The sequence below is a fragment of the Diuraphis noxia genome, unplaced genomic scaffold (assembly GCF_037042655.1).
Source record: "Diuraphis noxia isolate RWA-SAM2 unplaced genomic scaffold, SU_Dnox_SAM2 contig0003, whole genome shotgun sequence".
NCBI lineage: Eukaryota > Metazoa > Arthropoda > Insecta > Hemiptera > Aphididae > Diuraphis > Diuraphis noxia.
In genome coordinates, this window is record NW_028301713.1 from 78,573,646 (window position 1) to 78,598,012 (window position 24,367).

The following is a 24,367-nucleotide window of genomic DNA, read 5'->3' on the forward strand; positions in this document are numbered from 1 at the left end:
ACGCCTCTCCCGCCTACATATAATCAGATCAAAGACGTGTCATAATTATGTAATAATAATAATGACGTGTTTTGTGACTATATATATTGTACTGTAAGACCAAAACTACAACGCGACAACGAGAGAATAATAAAGTGTCTGTTATAACCCGCATTGGTTAAAATGTTGTGTAGGTCATAACAATATTAAACGAAATAACGCTCATAAATAAAAAAAAAAAATTAATGAAAAATACGACATCTATGGTATAGGCACGAATAAAGTCAAAATTATAGTAATTCACGCAATAAAATAAATAGTAAGCATTGCATAATATATTGAGTATTGGAATAGGTTATATCCCATATTTATATACAGGGTGATTCACCAAGCATACTGATTTTTATATTTTTGTAAAACGATTTTTAAGGATAATTATCTTTAGTACATTAGTACAAAGATTTTAATAATTAAGAAACTATTCAATCAAATTTTGAATTGGGTACATTAAAAAAAAATAATCTACTAAATAATTTGCAGTAAAAAGGGGGTGGGGGTTTTTTATTTGAAAATCAGACGCTTGTATTGTCACAGGACACTTCTCAAATTAGTATAAAGAATTTCAAGAATTGGAAAATATGTTATTTGAGTACATTTGAAAATTCAAAAAATTAGAATTTGAATAAATTCATTATTAAACTAAAAAATGGGGGGTGAGCATGCTTGGTGAATCACCCTATATTTTGCAATAGTTTCGTTTGGGCATGTTAAATTTTCCTATATACATACAAACTCTATAGCAAACTGTATAGCCTCCCGACATCTTTTGATATAATTGAATAGAAGAAGAATCTTTGTCTTTGGTATGGTGCCTACTGCCTATGAATCTATTTTATCATATTAAATTGTATATGAAGTACTGCAGATGTATGTATAATTGTAACACTGCAGCTGTAGTGAATACGATTTCTCATGTTACTCTTTTTCTCAACAGCCACTATTCCATTTACTGTGACTGTCGTAAATGTGCCTAGCGTTTTCCCAACGATTTTAATCTTTGAGATAACTTAACCCCATTGCTGTCCCGTTTTACAGACGACTAGTACTTTTGATATAGTTGTTTATTCAATTTCACCCACTCTTCCACCATTTACGATCCTATCTGATACGCCATTCATAGTTAACAACAAGACGCGACGGTCACAATTTATGCGTACAATTTACCGAAAGTTCTCTTTCAATTAAAAAAAAAAAAAAAAACATTTGCAATCAAAAAAGGGAATAAAAAAAACAACTATGGTAAACATTATTGTATTCTTGTACCTATTTTTAACTTCTGGAATACAATCTTCGTCGTTTTTAGTTGAAATGAAGAGAATCATCTCGAGTAAATATAAGTATATTATACCATGGAGAGTTGTATACTGAAGAAAAGTAAAGTGACTAAAATATTTTCTAAAATTATTCAAAAATCAAAACAAAGTCGACAAAAAAGAAAGCGTGCGTATGAAATTTGTTCATTCATACTATCACAAAAAAAAAAACAGACAATTTGTCTTCTTCACTTGTCGATACGCTGCTTAAAAAAAGCTGCTATGAAATAAACTCTGAAGCAGCGTTTAGCAAACGGATCAAAGATTAGTGATGATTTTTGATACCTACTAAAATATACGATCAATGCGCATTTAAGCGCTCAGCTTAAGTCTTAAAAACGGTCACTGCGAGTTCAAAATAACCAGATATTGTTAGCGATGACTTACAGACTGGTTACTGTTTAAAGCAATGATCAACGGTCGTTGGCCTACAGATATAGAACGATGAATAGCCATGTTCCTATCTATCTTGACCAAGTTCATCGTTTAATGTACCATCCACTTGGAAGGTTTTGAAGGTGACACCAACACAACTAACCGACAACTGATAAGTACTCCCAAGTCCCAACCATTGTCGATCAATCTAGAAGCTTTCCTGCCACTGACGGTTTCACAAGCGCTCTGTGAATAACGATCTGTCATTCATGCGGATGTACGAGTTTAAGTGCTCACAACCAACAGACTATACATTGTATGGGCAACGATATTTAAAACTATAATATTGGTCGACTAAACGTGAAATGTTCAGTGTTTTTGTGGCGATCAAAAAACCCATAAATATGGCTGTGTTTGTGACCTTTCTTTGAAAGATTTAGGCTCGGAAAAGTGCCTTATGTGAGCTGGCTTATTTTTAAGTGACACATAAGTACATAACTCACTTGTAAAATATATTGGTGGGTAGCTCGTATGATAACCATTGTACTATATGTAGTAATATGTTCTAGACACCGCGTATTAAAATTTAAAATATACTATAATTACTCTTAATAGATTTTTCATAGATATTTCAAAGTATTCAAAGATATTGAAAATAATTTGCGTTATTAAAAATTTGCATACTATGATGCCATTAAAAAAATGTTTCATTATAAATTTATGAGTTTTTTTTTTTTAATGACAAAATACATTTTGGTTTCATATTCAAAAGAAGAATATTTTTGGAGTATAAACATTGAATTTCTGAAGTGTAGTTAATTAATTTTAAGTACTAGGTATACCCACTGTAAGTAATTTTTGATAACTATTATCCTTAGTAGATAGAAACACAAACTTTAATTACAAAAAAGACTACTCAGTCGAATTTTGATTCTGTTTCGTTTTAATTTTCAAAAAAAATTTCACTAAATAATTGATAAGGGATATATGTATAGTAGGTATCCGTCACAGGACACTTTTAAGTACGTAGTACAGATATCTAAGGAATTTGAAAAATTGTTTTTAAGTGTATTTAAAAATTCCGAAATTCCAAATTTGAATAACCACATTTTTAAGGAATAAAAGCTCCGATTTGAACACATATATTGATTTGTAATGTGATAGTATACTAAATAAGTATAGAGTTTCACAGTTTCAAGCGTTTATAATTTTGAGTAAGATATAGGTAGGAATCTACTAGAATTTCTTGGTATATCCGTGTAAACGTAAAAATAACTGTATACTCGAAATACTCCTTTATTTAACTGAACGGATAAAAGAAACGTTTTAATAATAAAGCATTTAATTAAAATCTATATACTTTTTCACGTGAGTTTATTTTGTCTTAAACACTGAACGCTTTAATAAGCATTACATTCGTTCAGCAAATACGTGATGTTGACCATATTATTGACAATATTACTGTTGTTTTATTCTTACTATATTGAATTCCGACAAAACAGCAAAAGGTTAAGCAATATTTTCAGTTTTTATTTCTGTTTGCCGTCAAGTATATGAAAACAAATATTTAGTGTGGTAATTTATAACAAGTAAAATAGTGTTGCTTAATTCAGTGGCGTACCTATAAAGAAATAATTTTTGTGAAGAATTATACTAGAGAGAAGCTATTATATCAAGTGATTTATACCTAGATGCTACTACCTATATATTATTTAATAATTCGCCTGTCCTACTTGTCAGTCAGTCGTTGATGTGGCAATATGGTAATGAGGAATAGGGCAATGCTTTCAATGTAAAAATAAATGTATAAGCAATTGCTGTAATTTCAATGGGAGGAGGAGGGTTTCAGCCCTCTTAGGCCGTTCATGTACGCCACTGGTTAAACTATTAAAACTATTAAACTATTAAAATGATTACAAAATAAAGGTAATATAAATGATAAGTTTATAATTTATATAAAAACACCATAGGTAATAGTCGATTGATTTATGTACGAAAAAAAATATATTTATGTCCATACAACGTATACAATTTTTTAACGTTCATCAGTGTTATGATAATATTATATAGTAGTATTACTTGTATTTTAAATGTAATGATATTCATCGAATATTATTCGATTCACTCAATTTTAGTCTAACATTGTTCATTTGATATGTTAAAATATAAGAATGACATAACATTTTAATCTAACTATATTTTATTTACTTTATTATACGATATTTTCTATTTGAAACTACAGTTTTTTGTTCAAAAACCTATTGATTATTATTAACTGGAAGGTTGCCAAAATGGACAGAATACAAAATTACCGTCGCCAATCCTGGTCCTGCTCGTGTAATGAAAATACTAGTGTCCTAAAATGGATAATTTTTGCCAAATATTTGGCCATGTGGATGTCAATGAATGGATTTGAATGCATTGTCTAGAATTATGGACATGCTTCCAAAAATGTTTTATTAGATTGTTTTTAGTAAATTGAAATATTAAATACTTGTAATATTAAAACATTATACCAGATTATATCTTACCATCAATAATATATGATAGAATTAACTGAAATAATTTTAAAACTTAAGATCAAAGTTTTGAAACTTATCAGAATATTGTGATAATATAATAATAGGTAGATAGTAAATTATGTTTATTAACATGTGTTGGCTTAAATTGAATAGAATGGAAACAGGCAGGTATGTTCTATTAATTACGATTTATTTTACTATTACCTGAAGTATGAATTATAACATCTCAATCTTTATAAAATAGGTGTTAAAATAACGAATAGATTCAACGTAATTACTAAACAGTGATAATAAATCATATTTATTTTAAATTTTAATATTATAACTTATTTTGAAAAAATGTATTATAAAACAGATTTGAAATAAATACGTTTATGACTTAATTTTGAGATCCTTACATATTATATGTAAAATATAAAATTATTATTACCTGTATTATAATTATTAATTCACGATTTATTAAAAAGTACTTAAAAATATATATTACCTATATAATATTAATAATTTGAGTAAAATTATCGGATTAATGGTTTAAAATAATGTGCTGATAATTTGTGTAAGTTTTTTGACACTTAATACCGACTTTGTTGTAATTTATTTCATAATTTATAATAAGTCATTGATATTAGATATTCATATAATAATAGGAAGTAGATAGGTGCCAATATTTAACGATGATAATATTAATTTTAGTGGACATAATTAATGTTTATAGACGATAATATAAATTGAATGCATAGTGCATAACCCAATTGTTATTTGATAATAAGTATATTAATATTGGATTTACCTCTACACAACTAAGATGTTGGTATATAACTCCATTGAGAATACCGACTATAGGAAATTCCACAATTGTTGTGTGAATGCTTCAGAAATCGTGGATTATTGACTATCAAAGGCGAATGACTAGAAGATAATTTTTGAACGAAACGATATACGGTTAAGTATTAAATTAATTGTATATAGTCTTAACAATGGTTCTAAATACATACCATTATTGAGTTAGATAGATTAACTGACGTATGCGCTATGCGCAAACCTATATTATTATTACGTAATGAAATAAAAGTAGCTTTCTGATTGGTTGCTTTTGTTATAGTTATTACGCTGAAAACAATAAAGCTACCTTTATTGTTATATTTATTTTTAGTTAATATAATTAAAAGTAAGAAAAAGCAGGAAACAATATATTATTATTTATTTATTTACAACAAAAAACAAATGTTCGTATACTTGGAACTTCAAATTTTAAAAATATAGGTCAATTAAAAATTGCACAACAAAGTTATAAAATGTAGGCCAATGAATAGAAAAAATAATATTTGTTTGAATATGTTATGTGCTAATTTGATCATTTTACGATTCATGAATTAATTTAATAAGTATAATTTTGTGAAGTTGAGTGGATTTCAAACTATCAGCTGTACTCGTATACTTATATGTAATTCCAAACAACAAGGGTAAAATGTGATTTATCTTTGCCATTAATATTGTGTAAATTGTAATAATATATGCTTAAGATTCTGACTGCAATACTGCATGTATAATACGTACCAATGAAGTTATTTTTATAAAAATATATGTTTCAAATGGCGAATAAAAATAAATTTTGACATAGGCCATTCACAGTAACATTCACACTAAAAAAAATTCATATCCTCCTTTTATTTCTAGAATTCATTCAATCCTAGTAGCCTATAAACTCAAATAGCTAGAATTATTTTCGATAAAAGACTTACTTGTGGTTCACATATTAAAAAGTCAATTAAAAAAATTAGTAAAATTATGAAATTATTTAAAACAAATTTATTTCTTTAAAGAAATAAAATTAAAATATTTATTTAAGTTATTTCTATGATTTTTTTTGGTCTTATTTAATTCAAATTTAAGTCAGGACTAAGCTTTGTAAATGTGAAATATCCTAGTATTTCAATCAATATTTTATAACTCGCATAGGTACTGACATAATATAATATCCGGAGTATGTTTTTAATATTTCACTTCAAAATTATTCAAAACCTAAAATGTCATTAGGTTAATTAACAATCATGAACTCAAAATGTCCCATAGTAATAACTTTAACTTCAAGCTCGTTTTATATTTTTAACTACATCTTCCTCTTATTTTTGAAATATAAAAATCGATATATTGATCGAATTTGTTTTCATAATTTCTCAAGTAACACTTAACATTATAATACAATGCAAAAGTTTATTATAAATAATTTATAGACCTGTTTTTCTATTATTTAGGTACTATGTTATTTTTAATAATATTATTATACAGTATAGCTGATTTGCTTATTATTATTTTTAATTTAAAATGTATAATTATTACATAGAATGTTATTTCTAAAATAGACGAATTTTAATGATTAATTTATTATCTACCTATTATAGATGTATATTATATAATATATATATTCATGTCGTACCTTAACTATTACAACAATATAGGTTAAAATACATATTTTAAAGTAGCACGAATGTTAACTATTAGACTAATCAAAATATAAGGAGCTAGTTCAAAAAAATACATACAAAAGGAAGATAGAAATACTTAGATATAATATTATATTAAGTGATCCGAACCATTTACTCAATTAAAAAAGTATATTGTTATTAATAGTTAAGTATTAAAATGTAATTTTATAAAAACAAAATAACTGAATATAATACAATTACCTACGTCGATTTTAAATTGCATTAATATTCGAATATCATGTTTTTTATTGTATTGATCGAATTATTTTCGAAATGTATTGTATTTTATGCTTATAGTAAATAAAAAATTATGCAAATAAAATAACTTTTGAAATGTATACATAGTTGTACTTGTAATACACATATTATTTTTATTTGTAAAACCATACAAATTATACGAAAATTATATGCATTTAAATTATTCAATTATTGTACGGAGAAAATTTGACATTTTAAATTAAATACGTTATCTCATTGTGTTGAGTTTATTTTGTTTTTATAAAATTTACAAGCTTTGGTAAAATAAAAAAGTACATATTTGTTTAGTTTGGACAATCATTTTTTGTCATGTTAGTGCTTATAATTTTATTCTTCTCAACCATTCAAAAGAGAGTTGATTGTTTAACGTTTTTTTAGTTTAACATAATTTAACTAAATTGAAATTATTTTTGTTAAATATTTCGTACTCGCTACATTTAATAACAGTTTGCTGACATTTTAAGAGTAAACAAAAACAATATTATTAGGATAATTTGTTTTTAAGACAACCTATATAGAATCACATTCACTATTTTCCGAATAATCATATATCTGTATATATATTCAGCTATTATTATATCATATTATTATAGGTAACTTAAAAATACCTGACTAATTTAATTATAATCCAACATATTTTAAATCATGAACATACAAACTATATAATTCACACAATTTTTATGTTATGGTCATATAAAATCAATAGTTCAAAATACTCAATTTTAAATTATGGATAATTTCATTTCAACTTTGTAAAATTATATGGTATTACGTCAAAATGTCCATAAATTAATTTAAAATAATACTGTAAAAATTCTGTTTCTTATTACTAGGTTTGAAATGGCGCTTTTTCCTCGAGAGTAGGTAAGTCACTGACTCGTGAATAACTTGAACTCAAGGTTTTTTTTATCTAATAATCATGAAGTATTTACTTTTATGTTTAAATTATAAATAATACTCATTGGAGAGACGACCGTCTGATAGATTTCCAAAAATGTTAGAACTAGAGTTAGGATACTTAAAAACATAAAATCTATTAAAAATGCATTAAAATAAACTCAAAAATATCAAAGTACTTACATCCCTACACCATAAAAAAGTAAAAAATTCACATTTCATTTAAAAATAAATGTATTGAACAATATTATATTATTCATTCAAAATAAAAACTGTACAATACTATACATTTGTATTAATAATTAATAACTAACCATAACTAATAACTTATTTTCAATCATAACATTATATTTTTAAAGCACCTATAAATACATCTTTATTAATATTAAACATACTTTAAAAAGTGATAAACACATTGATTTTTGTTAGTTGAAATTCTATATGTAAGAAAAATTACCTAGGCACTGTAATGTGAAAATTTTACAAAAAATTATGTACACAATAAAGAAGCTCGTTAAGGTAACAAAAATATAATAAAACAACTTATAATATAAGTAACTGGATTTAATTCATACTAAATAGATTTATAATTTAGGCTGTAAAGAACACGACTAAAAGAATAATATGTAAAACTCACAAAATTCCTATCCCTAATTATAATATTTCAAAATCAATTTTTATACCATAAATATATTGACATTATCAATTGTTTTTGATAAGTATAAAATATGATTTAAAATGATTGGATATTGAGACTATATAGAAACTATAGCGAGTGTTATTTCATTTAACTGAGTGCATAATTACTAATTAAGTTTAATCCAGATTGTCCATTATTGTTAGTACAAAAATCATTATTTTCTATACAAAAGATTGCGCCTTTTGTTAGCTAATTATATTTTAGGTAAAATCACACTTCTATCTTTTTTTCTTCATTATTATTTTTGTATATTTTATGCTATAAGCTTTATATAATAGGTAGAGTTTCATATAGGCAGACATTTACCAAAATATAAAAAGAATTTTAAAATTTTTTTTTGTGAATGTGTTCAAAACATGAAATTTGATTATTAATACGAGTATATGACCCATTGAAAAATATGTATTATAGGTATAAATGGTGAATTATTGGTTATATTAATTGTTGATAATTGTTGATTGTGTTTAAAAACTCTATTTCTGTTTAGTAACAATAAAATATAATTAACTCAAATATGTTTTTAACATGACACTGTTTTTGATTTTTTCATAACTAACTACTTAAATTTATGTTTGAATAACTATATAATATTCCTATACACCTACATGACTATATTAAACATTTTTTAATACAAATTGTACAGATCAATATTTTATGCCGCAGCTAATGGATTCATTATTCAAAAGTAGAGGTATAATAATGTAATGCTGTTGTCTGTTAAATAAAAATAACGAAAAGCATAGTTCATAATAATTTCATGCTTTTGTGCATATTGAAAAGGAACCTTCAAAAACTGCATTTACTAGCTCAAAAACAACTATGCAACCACCTCGAATATTTTTTACTGTTACTGCAAACAGTTACGAAGATATATATTGTAGTTGTACTTTGACATGTATCTTTTATTTAAGTTAAATAAAATATTTGATGATATTATTCAGGTGTATATAAAGAATGTTGTATATTGGAATTATTGGCATTTGTCTTACTTCGATCACTTTGATGCTGTGTTATAATGTATTATTACATAGCTACATGGACTTAAAAGATACAATTGAACAGATCACATTAAAAATGATTAAGAAATATCGGATTTATCAAAATTAGTTCTGATCTTTATTAAATCAGGTGGTAACAAGTGTACTTCGTAACAGATCATTAAAATGATGCTAAATGTCTAATAATATATAATACCATTAAGTAGGTAAGAAAGTAGGTAAACGAGATTCTATTTCTATTCATAGCGGTAATATAGGTATTATTAATATTTAGGTAGATCTTTATCACTGACTTGAATTTTTTTTTAAATAAAGCAAAAATCATGACATGTAATCAATAGGTTTATTTTGTTAATAAAACATTTTAAAATGCATAGTTTTTTTTTTTTACTTAGTTGAGTTGACGGAAGCTGCTTAACAGCCATTTGTATTATGTATTATAAAAAAAGCTAAATAAATAATTATATGGAAATAAATTTATGCATATCCACATAACACAATAATAATACATGTTTAGTACCTAGGTACCTATTAATTATTATTAATAACTATTTTGATAATGTAGAGGTTTAGCTTACTTAAGATTTCGGTCTGGCGCGGTGGTCCAATAATAATATAGTTACCTTTTTTTTATAAATTATTTTATTATGCACTAGCTGATCCTTATTCACTTCGTTGTCCGTTAAAAATACCAACTGTATAACCAGCATAGCTATTGATGTTCAAAACTTCCCCTGGCAAATTACCCTATCATAATATCTATTAGAAATTTTTAACACAGTCATATAAAATACAGGACTAAAATTATATTCAATCATAGAATCATAGTATTTTCTCACATTTTTAGCTCAATAAAGGAGGAATAATTTTTAAAATCGGTACCCCTAATAATAAATTTATAATTTCCTATTCATCCATATTAAGTCGAATATCCAATACAAATCTCTAATAAACAAAAATATATTTATATTTATTATATCTATAATTTTTATAAAAAATCTCAAATTTGCAATAAATCAAGGGCCACTTATTCAGATAAAATATAGTCTTTAGATCCATGTGATAGTGTATCTTTCTGATCGTAAAAAAAATTTTAATCGGCTGTAGTGTCTGTAGTTCTAGAGATTAGACCGAACAAACGGACAATAATAGTATGAAAAATAACAACACAGTCGTGGTTCCATAACTATGCCGTATTATCTCTTTAACCATTCGTCTAAATTATATGCAGTTAAAGGGAAAAGTCTTTTGTTTTAAATATTTGAGACAATAAGTTTACTTATTTTGATAAGAATTAATAAATGTTAACAATATGACCAATAAACATGAATTAACGATTTAAATTATTATTTTTATATACAAAACTACTTTTTTTAACTTAAATATTAAATTTAGATTTATTTTGTCGGTGATCTTTTGTAGGTATATTATTTAACTCTTCAATTTTTTCCAGAACTCAATTATGCATATCTCATCGTTAAGGCAGCATTCGTAAGAAATGTTTTCGTCCGATCGTTTTTTCTTCTGCTTACTATGAAAATTCAACTATCAAGAAAAAGTCTTTTCATTTTGCGAGTTAATATATAGCCTACGACACTCACAAATAATATGGTTTTTTATTGGTAAAAGAATTTTCAAAATCGGTTCAGTAGATTCAAAGATTATCCCCTACAACCTCACAAACTCACAAACTTTACCTCTTTATAATAGTAATATAGATTTAGTCGAAATATGTAACTTGAATGCCATCTTGGGTATCTTTTGCACGATATTTTTGTTCGGTACTATTTAAATATAATCATGTAAAGTTGTGATTATTTGTTTTTCATTCAAAAAGAAAATTAACCTAAAAGTTACCAATGTTATTAAAATACTGTTTTAACTAGTCAAATTATTTCACTCAAAGTTTAAATGGATTAAAATGTATTCAGTATTATTAATGACACACATGTATCAGGCGAATCGTTACCATCACTTTTAATATAATGTGTATTTCCCGTGTTTTAATAATAAAATCCACTGATAGGATTTAAAAATAAAATTAAAGCAAACGTTCTTTGTGTTTGCATTTAAATGTATCGGATTTAATATGTTATGCTATAATATACGTATTTACTAATTGGATATTTCAAATTTTTTACTGATATATATTTTATAGCCAATTTGATCAATGAAGTTTATAGAGCCTCTGTTGGAAATTTACAAATATTCATTTTGAAATAATGTAAAAATGTTTGATTCTTGAAAAATAAAAAGTTTTATCAAAATAATTGTTTGGAATTTCAAAGACAATTTAGTTTATCTTTATTTATATGTTATTGTTATTATATACCATATAAATTAAACATCTTTTAGACACGTATTTCTTCTTAGATTCGTTTCGTTTTATCATGAAGTCTCATATCAACAGTTCATATTAACATATTATTATTACAATATATACATTGTACACGTTAAATTGTAGTTACTCGGTTTAACTAAATTTCTTGTTTAATTTTATTAATATGAAAATCTTCTCGTATTCTACTTATTTGGTATTAAACTGCAACTGATACAGCATTACACCGTATTATAGCGATAGACAACGTTTTATAGTTACTTCTATGTAACACAGTAAAAACATAAATCAAATGTACCTATTGAATTTTTTTAAAATTTGATTTTGAATTATAAATATAGGTACTGAAAAAGCGTTTTTAGAGAGAAAAAAGTATTGGTTTGCAAAAGGGATCGTAAATGAACAGTATCTCATGACATTTTTCCGTCGTCCCATACCAAGTTCGGATACAATTCTCCAATTAAACTAGAAAATACGACCGATAAATAACAATAAAAGAACTCTGGAGTTATATTTAGCTGTGTAGTTGTATTTTTTTTAGAAACTATACACATAGTCGATTATTCCAAAATTCTATATCGGTCACTGTGAGACAAAGACACTATAATACAATACGAGTATACGATTTTACTAAATCTATTCTATGAAAGTCCGGTAATCAGCTTAAAATATCAACGGCAAATAAGTAAAAAAACAACTTTCAATCCATTTTAAAAGCCTGCAAGCTCAATGGATTTTTTATTCAATCTACTCAAATACTCAATACAAAAACAAATCATGTATGTGATCAGAGTACCTTTTGCACTCTGTAGTCAACCACATTATTATGAGAAGTACTGAAATTTGATTATGTAAATGGTTTTATTTGTTACAATTATTATAAGTACCAATACATCGTAATTAATACTAGCTTTATGCCGACGGAGAATTTAAATTCTAAAATGTACTCTTTCTATGTTCGAATATTTAAAAAAATAATTTTTTTATCCGTTTATCGTTTCAGGAGTACCTACATAACATTTCTTAAATGATACCTATGTAAATCTAAATCATTAAAACATGGTTTTTATTACTTTACAACAGTAAGATACACTAAAATTTCCAAACATCAGAATTAAAATAAATATATTATTGAAAAAATGCTATTTTACATTAAAGTTATACTACTTATTGTATACTGAAACTATGTTGATTCAAAAGTTAAATAGGAGAATTTTTTATAAATGATTAAAATCATGAAAAAAATAAAAAGTATTTATAACAGTAGATAATTATGTTATGTAATTATAACAAATAATTATGTTCATTTTATTTCACAGAAATACATGAATTCACACTTTATTTTAATATTTGTAAATGGAAATTTTGTATATGTAAAACAGTAAAAAGACACTTAATTAAAAAATGAATGTATGCTGTATTAGTGTGTTAAAATTTAATTTAGGAGATTTCATAAACATTCTATAAACATATATTTAATAATTATTCTCGTATTTTCACTATCTTATGAACCATTGATTTTTAGAAAATACGTTGTTAAATGACGTAGTCTAATTATAACAGCAAATCATCTAGGAAAATTAAAAATTAAATTAAATTTTGACCTTTGGTTATAATATTTTAATATTACTTGAAATATAAAACTAATTAAATAATACAAATATAAATATAAAATTAATAAAATAATACAATAATAAAATAAAATAATACATTTATAATGAAAATAAAACTTATAAATGGTTTTTTTTTACGAAATAATATGACCTATACTTAGTATATAAATTATAACAACCAGTAACCTGTCAGTCAGCATAAAGACTTTCTACATCGACCCGAACGTATATTTTTATTTAAAATATTTAACAAAGTTAGTTAATAACAGTGGTTAATATTTAATGTACACAGTATTCGGAGTAGTGGTTTTAACGAGTTAAGTTAAATAGGGGAAAGAAAAATCAGTCTAGATACCTATATATTACAGTAAGAATTAAAAATTATACGTTGTTTAGATCTTGTTATATTGCTATTAATAAAGTAACCTAGTGCAGGGTTTTATTTTCCAAACTCGATTAACACATTCTGAAAACGGAAATGGATCATACGTAAATCCAACTAGAGAGTTGTTTTATTTAATTTATACGTTTTAATTTTTAATACAACGACCGGATTTATACATAATCTTAATGTATTGATTTTAGTTTATTACAATAATATTGAATGATCTTCATTAATTGTATGCAAATACACGAAATGGTGAGTTTTAATTATTGTTCAAATGCCCAAAAAAAAAAAAAAAAATGTAATACCATTATAAAAATAAATAATGATTTAAAAATAGTAATTATATTTATACATTTTTGCACGGATATAAATTTTTTAATTTAATAAAGTTGAAAGTAATTGACTTTTATCAAACATACTAAATATCTTATATATGAATACCAAAATTATCCTCAACAAAATATTATAAGTTAAAGTATAATAATATGTCATATAATATATAGTTCTATTCGTACGCAATATTTGTATTTATAATATAAAACTGATACCTACTATACCTACTGGCTACTATACCTACTGATACCTAGTATTTTAAGTACATATTTAGTAATATATATATATATCATTCCAGCAACAATCATACAAATTGTTATTTGTATTGTACACTGTATAATATTCTAACGTAAACACTAAACACGTATACTATGTCGTAAAAACATTATTTTCAGGGAAAACATATAATTATCATACAAGTAGTATGATTATATTCGTGTTAGTATAGAATACAATAAACATTTTGTAATTCGATTATTAGATTATTAAATTATGCACATAATATTATAATTAATTGAAATAGTTTTCATATTGAATGAATGCGTAGAAAAAATAATAAATAAGTGGTTTAAAAGGTTTCAATAAGAAATTTCCTTTCTTGTTAAAGAAATTTTATTAAAAATTAAAGTTATGACTTTAATACATTTTACTATTTTTTTAAATTTATTGTTGTGTTAAAATTCCTAATGAATTTTTTTTATCATGTTTGCACTTTTATTATTTTAAGCATAATGGATTCAAAATAAACGATTTACATTTCAGTTATTTTTATGATTGGCAATTATTAATTTATATATTATTTTAATTGAGCAGAATGCAGTGAATATTTGAATGGAAATAGGTACATCTAAATTAATTTAAGGTGAAATTAGTTATTTTGGTTACTAAGATAGCATTATAAATTAATAATTGAATTAAAAAGAAATATTATTCAAAAACCTATAAATACATTGTACATATTTTAAAGTTAAAAGTTTGGATGAATCATTTTCTTTGCTTTATCTGTAATGAAGATTGTGGATATTAAATTCATGTATTATACTACAAAGAAGCTGTATGAGCTACTTAAATATTATGGCTATTTTATAAAAGGTTTAAAGTATTAATTGGAATTTACAATCGTAAAGTTAATGTAGTTTATGAAAGATATGTCATCTTTTAATGTTATAGTGGTATAAGTTTTAAAGTGCGAATTCAAATTATCAATGTTGGCTGAAATTTATTGGGGCACTGAAGGATGTTGATTTTTATTTACAGGCTTTAACATCGCATAAGTCTGTTATAGATTTATTGATTTTATAAATAATCAATTTTAAGCTTATGGTGTATAATCCCTCACCTTTCCATTCCAATACCTTATTAGATGAAGATAAAATAACACATTTAGATAATAAGATAATAGTTCTTAAAACAAACCCACATACCTGAAGTATGTACTTGGTGAGAACAGCTATTGATATGCTTTCATACATCATTTATGGGTGTTTGTTAGCAGATTTAATGGAATTAATAATTATACAATACTAATATATTGGATGGAAAAAAATATTATTGCGTTTACACAGCTTACATTAACAATCAATAAAAATGTTTTGCCGTCCAGTCCAATAATATGATAATTAGTAATACCTTTGGTACCTTTATTATAACAAAGCACACCAAGTCAAATAGTTGACGTCGCAGGTTTCAAAGGAGCCAGATCCTTGTAAATCAAAACTACCTATTTAAATCGAAATGCTTTACCTGGTACTATCCTGGGCCCGTTGGCCGTGACCAGACCAGTGCCGTACGTCACTTGCGACGGAGTGGCATTCGAGGACACGATGCTGATCTGCTCGAGGTCGGCCGACTGGCCGTGGTGCAGCAGGCGCGTGCTGCTAGTGGACGTGGCAGGTTGCGCGTCCGCGGACTCGCGTCGGCCCGCGATGCTCTGCACCAGCCGCATGGTGATAACACCAAGCGGCGGTGGCGACGTTGAAGATCAGCCGGGCTCTGCGCTGGCGGCGGTGGTGGTGGTGGTGGTGCCGGCGAAGATGACGACCACCCCTTAGAAACAACAACCACGACGACGACGACCACGGTAGCGGTGCCCCGGTGTGGATTTTGTGGCAGGACCGTGGTAGCTGCTGCTGCAACAGTGGCGATGGCCGCTCCGACCGCTCGGAACGCATGATGACCGGCGCCCCGGCACGGCGGTATCACCACCGCCAACCATTGTTTGTACCAACGCCGCAGCCGGGCGCGATCATCTCGTCGTGGCACAGATCACGGGGCAACGTCGCGATCACGACCGTTGGGCGCGGACGGGCCGGCGTGAACGCGTCGTCACCGCCGTCGTATATTGTCACCGACACCGCCCGCGCCCGCTCTCGTTCCGTTTCCCGGGTCGTCCGCAGGCTCTTCCGCTGCACCGGACACCGGGACGCTCAACTTCCGGTGGTCGTAGACGCCCTCAGTGCTGCGGACACGTCAACGGACGTTAGTTAACCGAGACTCGAGTTCCGGGAGTACCGTGTGCTGTGGTTCCAACCTGAAAACCAATAGATAAATCGTCAATAAGCGTTACAATGACCGTGAACTGAGTGGTTTCGTCCTAATCGTGGGCGCAATAATATTATTATTATGTGTAAAACCGTTTCAGTCGAGCTCGGCCCAATTCTAGATCAGTGGTCCTCAACCAGTGAGTCCCGAGATCGAATAGGCAGGCGCGCGCGAGAAATGTCTTATATTTGTAATTACCCTGATAAACATATTGAAAACAGTACTCTATTTCGTTACATTTGTGTTGGGTGTGCCGCGAAAACTTGTGATGTATAATAGTGTGCCGTAAACGAAAAGAGTTTGAGAACCACTGTTTTAGATGTATCCAGGTGAATATTGTTTATTGAACGATACCACGGTTCGTTCCAATCAGAACACGATAAAATATAGCCTTATGACACGACAGACGAAATTGCGGTGACGCTGGCTTAAGTCACATGTCGTCACAATTTCGGATCTATTTTATATTGTAATCATTTGTTGTTCGCGAAACCACGAACATTAAATGGCCAGAATTGACGTCATTGGACAGGTATTTCGGTGGATACCAGCCCGGCTAATAACGCGTTAATGGATAAAGTTGTAATGCTTTTATGAAAATACAATAACCGGATGAGTTATATTTATGATTACGACCGACGGGCTAAAAACAATGTGAAATTAAAACAAACAACTATTAACAACTTTCGACGTGGTGACATTTATTTTTTATACTGCAGCAAATGTTCAATGGTGGTTTTAATTAAACTAATATCCATGCGAAAATATGATAAACTTGTTCTTTACAATAATGTTTTTGCATATCATACAATACTTTAAAAGTGATCTATTCTTTGTATCACATTACAGTGTTATCAATATGTAGGTTAGTACTTTACGAGTATGCCAAATAAAGCGTATAGATTTTTACTTCAGATACAGTTTACTAATACTTATGAGAAAGGCTACTACGTGACCTTTTTAGTTTTAATCATTCGGTATAATGTCAGTTGATTAACATTAATAAATTTGTATTCTCACTGTGTCATTTGGAAAATTAAACAATAGTAAAAGACATAAGCGTTTGTCATGAGTGTTATCTTACTGACTACTGTAGATATTATACGTAAGACGTCGATAACCGTTGGACCGTTAAATGGCTGATTACGAAATAGATTACATAATTTTATACCAAAATAAAATAGAATATCCATAATAATTTATTGGACAAATAATGAAATACTTAACTGTTTTAACGATTATAATACAAGTAGTATTAATTACTTATTATTACCTAGTATAGGTGTATAGGTATCAAATAGTTATTATTTTTTTGCTATGCTTATTATTAAAAAAATTGCTAACGTAATGATTAACTAAGTGCAGATATGCTCATATTATACTTCATCACAAGATGTGACTTAAGTCCATTTACCATTGTTACATTTGATTGGTTCAACAGATTCTTTCGCATTAAATAAATACAATCGACAAAAATTAACTTCGTATAAAAAATATGAATTCAATTAGGTACTACTAAGAGATTTTATCTTGTAATTAAATTATTTATTCAATAATTATTGTTTCTATTATTGAATCAAATCATTTTTTTTTTTTAAATATAACCTACCTATATTCTGTATTCGTAATTAAACATGACATTTAGGATAACTGAAAGAATAAATAAAATTATTTTAAGACTGTTTTGAAAACATAATTAAGTAGTAAAAATTATTTTTATTAAATAATGTGTTTATATTTAAAAACTAATCTAGTTTATGGTTAAAAATTGAAATAGAGCTACAGTGTAGTTCCCTGTAATATAACTATTATTTACCTCCATTTATTTTGTCTACAGAATATGTAACATAGACATAAATAATTATGTATAGAGTATAAAATATTTTTATATTAACTACGCTTAACCTGTAATACTTAAATGTATAAAATTTGTGGAAAATATTCCACTTTCACTCCGAAGCACGTTATATACTTTTCTAACAAAATACATTTTGTAATACTTTACATTCCACGAAAACCTTTTATAATAAAAGGATACGTGAACAATTATTTTCCGATCTGTATTTGCTCTTGCTTAAATTAAATTATCCACTCAAAGTTATGTTCAATTGGTTTGAATTCGATCGTCATAACAAAAATACATAACGGTTTTTTGAAAACAATATAGCTGAATTAAAAAACTTGTAGATAGAAATTTTTAAATAACCTGTCTACAGTGATGGGGTTTAAAAATGGAATATCTATGAACTAGACCATTTTAGACTACGTCATATTGATGACAACAAATTCTCAATTATACCAAGTTAGATATTGAGCATGAAACTACAACAATTTACCATTACTTGAGCTGTTTATCTAGTGCCGTTTCAGACATAATTTTTTTTTAAATTTAATTGAAAGTAATTGATGAGCTTACTATGAATATAAAAGTAAAAGTCCAACCAATGCTTTTTTATAGATAATACACTAACATTTAATTATACATCTAATTTTTATTTAGTAAAATGGTGGATAGAATTATTTTCTATATATAATATAATAGCAACACTATTACACTGAATATCATTGAAATTAAATTTACCACATCTATTACACTAACCTACTTAATGGCGTGGTGCATTAAAAACCAACTATACAGCTGATCTAATTGAAAAATTTTTTTTTGTTTTTTCGGGTTTCAACTTTAATTTGGATACACAATTCAAAGCATGGTTAGCACATAGTTAGTCACACTGTAGTCATAACTATTAATTATTTAATGTAAAATCAAATATAACAATATGTTTTTTTTAAATTGTTATTTTAAAAAACACCTTAAAATAAAAAAAGTAAAAACTGCTCAAAGTTTATTTTTAATAATTTGTTAATAATTATGTAACAGACAGATAATAAAAAAATATTTATCGTCAAGACACAAACGCATATACAATGATAAAGTATATAATATATTTATTTGTTAAGTGAATGAAAATATATATTACCACATTAAAAATCAGTTAGATAAAACTTTTATTCATTGTGTTTCTAAATTTTTCTTGTGCTGAATTTCTTTTCGGAAACTGAATAAAATCATCCATGAGTAAAGTAATATAACTGTGAAGTAGATATAAAATAATAAATTGTATTTAAACGTAATATTATAAGACAATAATTAAATATTATTAAAATAAAGATAAAATACACACTTGTATACAAAATTGTTAATAATACGGATGAAATTAAATTCCATCGATTTTCTGGTGTCATGCTTGTCTCATTAAAAGTACTGATTATTTCATTATTAGCTTTTTTTTGTTCAATTAACAGCTTAACTTTTTCTAATCCTAATCCTTTATAAATATTTGTTTTATTCTTTTCAATTGCAATATGTTTTAATTCATACCACGAATTGTTCATTAGCCATAACGTATCCGGACATCTAGCTCCGATACAAATGTTCCTTTGAATATTAATTGTAATCTGTATATTATCGTTTTAAATTTAATGTAAACATAAAGGCTTTTTACTTGTTTTGTTGAATAAATGACCATATAACTAATACATTCCATATTACAATATACACTGCCCAAATTACCGTAGCCGTAGAAATTAAACTTTGTAGTTCCTAAACAGATTTTTTTCTATCGTTAAATGGATGAAAACTTCAGAATTTTTAATTTACTTTGTAAGCTCCTTTGAAAGCAATCGACCACGTAATGACCATAATAAAAATAAATACAAACATGATCATCCATGCCACTATAAACAGATAATAATATGTGCAGTTTATTAAAATATAATATTATTGAAGCAAATACGAGTACGTTGTTGGCGGAGATAGTCTCAACAAAAAAATACTCTCATCTGTTGAAATATCATACAATTTAAGGTTATGAATAGTATTATTTCTAAGAATATGCAATTGAATTTTCTAGATAAATATCATTGAATAGTTTTTTTTGTTTGTGTTTTAACGGAAATAAATAAATATTTCATACTTGGGTCTTCTATATCTAGAGACAATACATTAACCAATAAAATACATGCTGCCAAAGTCTGAAAAATATTTTATCAATTTCATGATTGCAGCCGCTGTAAGATATCTTAAAAACTACTTTCTTACGATAAACATTGAACTGAATGAAATGACACCAATTTGAAGTGTTATAATTCCGAAGGTATTTTTGAGAAACCACATTATTTCAACTGAAATATATATACAACTTGAATAAGTTGTTAATAAGTTTTCGCAATCGATATCTAAAGTTATAAATGTACCAAGAGATCTCTTTAATGTTGGTTTTATTTTATGAAAACTCAATGAAAACTAAATTACAAGGCACATGTTATTGACGATTACTATGGATACATTGAGTTACAATTCAACTTTATCAGTAAAATTTGAATGTAGTTTTTGGAAATCTATCTCATCTTCATCACTTGCTAATATAAATTAAATCTTTTGTAATGTTTATAAAAACCATTCATTACATAGACAAATGAATAATGATTAACTGTTTATTTATATAATTCTATTTGATACTCATGGATAATCGAAAATTATGTAAATTTTTGTCAATTAAAATATTGTAATAGTTTTAAATATTAAAATAACAATAAGGACATCATAATAGTTTTATTTTATATATTTTATAAAATTTGTAAAAAAACTGGTATTTAAACGGAAACATAAACTTAAAAATTGACTCATCCGGAATGGATGAATTCATTCATGAACCGAAGGTACTCATTCAAGCGTAGTAGACAATTATAAAAATGTATTAAAATTTCGTCTGAATGTGACGGTCTCATTATTATAAAATACATTTCCCCACAATCAATAAGGTCTTATAATATAAGACCTTATAATCACTGTAAATATATTTGTATAATCATTAGTGAGTCAATAATGTTCACTTGTTTTTATGTTTTTCATTAAAAAAATCATATTCAGTTATTTTTAACATACAATTATAGATTGAGGTTTTTTGTACTTTAAAAATTAATTTAGGTGTTCATAATCATGTAAAATCACATTGAAAATGATTTTGACATAAAATTTCAAATTCTCAATGTTGAGAACGTTTTCGCAGATTGAGTTTACGACCACGCCTCACCAAGCCACATATTTACTACTAAATTTATACTTATACTATATTTAAATATTTCACCAATTTTTTGGTTTAATGTATGATTGCCAAATCTGGTAGTTCAATATTTTGATTTTTAGCATGTTGACGTATTTTCACGTTTTGTATTAAATAACTTTATTTTGATAGTTATATTGTTTTTTTAATGTTAAGATTCAACCAATACCAATATAGTATTAACTATAGTAAAGTATACTATCATTTTTGTAATCTTTGTAATTTTTTTAAGGTAGACAAATATAGACCATATTTGGTTACTTGGTAGGTATTAATAATAATAATAATATTATAAATTTAAAGACACTGGTGAAACTTGAAATTTAATAAATTATGATTTTTTATTCTATTTAAAAAAATGTTAGTCACATATTTAAGTTATCTTGGGTGCATATGTGCATGATTATTTTTAACAATTTTATAGTAAGTCCAGAATTCCAATAACGTCGTTTAATCCTATAAAGTATAAATATTCTTTCTGTTTGGGCATTTGGATATGATAAATACAATTATTTATCAACAAAAAATAGTCTAGACTTCTTGACTTTATTACTATACAGTAATAATCAGAAACTATCACATTATTTATATTTCCTAAATGCAAGGAAAATTTGAATTAATACGAGGTAATAGCATTGCAAAAATCGAAGAATTGCCAAAAGGGAAGAGTTTTCAAACACATACCTACTCAGTCGTAAATTCAATGACATTACTGGTTGGTTGTTGTAAAAGAAAATATTTTATTTTACAGATCTGTTCCATCTCTGTCTGCGTGCATAATAATAATCATATATTATCCGCTATAGTCGTGTTCACCAATGCATGATAGCAGATGATTATCGACCACCATTGCCGATTTTCGATATTACGCAAGCAATAAAGCACCAAAATTTGTCGGTCCGTATTGATTTCTCTTATTATGTTCGTAAATCACGTCAACGGGACAAAACCTTCTGTGGTGTAGATGAACGTCAGTGGTTGCGATAGTGGCGGTGGTGGTGGCAACGACGACGACGATGACGACGACGGCGACAAAATGGGTGACGGGGATCCTTTTAAAGCCACCAGAACCTACTTGAAAATTAATCAAAAGCTCGAATGGCTTTGAGTAAATGATGTAGACAAAACGGCTAATGACCAAACCGTTTTCTGGATAAAGTTAAACGTTCGGTATGCAGGTCATTTTTCATTCAAGATTCTTTTAGCCTACTAACGCCAAAACGACTATATTCCACCACGAGTAGTGAAATATATTTTTTCAAAATAACACTTAGTTAAATACCAACTAAAATTCCCTTTTCAACGACCATGATGATGGAAATGTTTTTATTCAAAGTATTAAAATCATTTTTTTTTTTTTTTGGTATTACCTAATCCTGATTTGTATAAATAATGCATAAGTCCATAAGTGTATTGTATACTGGGTACAATATTTTATATTCTACATTATCCAGAAGGCATTGTGAAAAAGGAATGACTCTTATTAGATACCGCAATATTATGTTTTATTTCCAACATTTGATTAAATAATTTAAGATAGTTTTTAGTTTAGTGTATACTGATTAAAAATTTGTTTTATTATTTAAAAAATAATATTTGTTTAATATACTATTAACAATTGTATTATATTATTGTTTTTGAAAAAATTATTCATGCTTATAATTCTACGTTGGTCTTGGTATTTATATTATCATTAACTTAATACACCTATATATTTTATTTTATGAGGTTCTAATTCTAGTTACCTAGTTACTAATTAGTAAAAACTATCACAAGAACAAAAAAAAACAAGTATGCCAGAATAATATTCATCATGATCTTTTCGTTATAAGGTATAAACTTGAGAACTTCGTTTATATTTAAATCAATTAAAAACACCGTAATATGTTTATATTTTCAAAAAGACTTTTTGCTTTTTACTACTCTTTATAGCTTAATATTACAAACTCGTAAAAATAAGTATAATTCTAAACAGTTTATTCTTAACTGTATATTAGTATTATTTATTATAATTTATTTTATATAATAATAATAATAATAATAATTTTTTTTTAATTATTATTAAGAATAAGCCCTCGGCGACATCGGCCATTGGGAACAATGAAATTACATTACTTACATCTATAATTTACAATATTTACATTTGAATAAGTGTACATTTTTTTTTTTTAAATTTTGTTTTGAAGTTCTGCCAATGAAATGAAGTTGAAGGTAACTACGAGTGAAGAGTTGTTGTGGCCAAGTGATTCTGCTAGGTGTTCAGGAAGATTTGATTCCAATCTTGAATCGGTATATGATAGACATTCAGTCATAATGTGTTTGACTGATAGGTACGTGCCGCAAGTTGTGCATATCAGGGGATCGTAATAATAATTATTACCTATTATTAAACTCGTTATAATTATAGTGAAAAATAAAAGATACCCAAAATAATATATTT

At 26.9% G+C, this 24,367-nt stretch overlaps 2 protein-coding genes across 3 annotated transcripts in view; both read right to left on the minus strand.

The window, feature by feature from the left end:
- The window catches only part of LOC107171053 (cyclic nucleotide-gated channel alpha-3), a 110,439-nt gene that overhangs the window by 46,137 nt on the left and 39,935 nt on the right, over positions 1–24,367 (minus strand). For both annotated transcript variants that reach the window (XM_089223596.1, XM_089223597.1), the window contains exon 2: positions 16,004–16,790. In XM_089223596.1, coding sequence (XP_089079722.1) covers positions 16,004–16,205 — 202 coding nt within the window. In that variant the 5' untranslated portion in view covers positions 16,206–16,790. The remainder of the gene's footprint in view (positions 1–16,003; positions 16,791–24,367) is intronic.
- LOC107170391 (uncharacterized) lies at positions 19,815–20,978 on the minus strand. Its single transcript, XM_015520492.2, has 6 exons — positions 20,904–20,978; positions 20,779–20,836; positions 20,463–20,539; positions 20,308–20,405; positions 19,987–20,240; positions 19,815–19,894 (listed from the first exon to the last, which is right to left on the minus strand). The coding sequence occupies exons 1-6, from the start codon at positions 20,976–20,978 to the stop codon at positions 19,815–19,817; spliced, it is 642 nt and encodes a 213-aa protein (XP_015375978.2).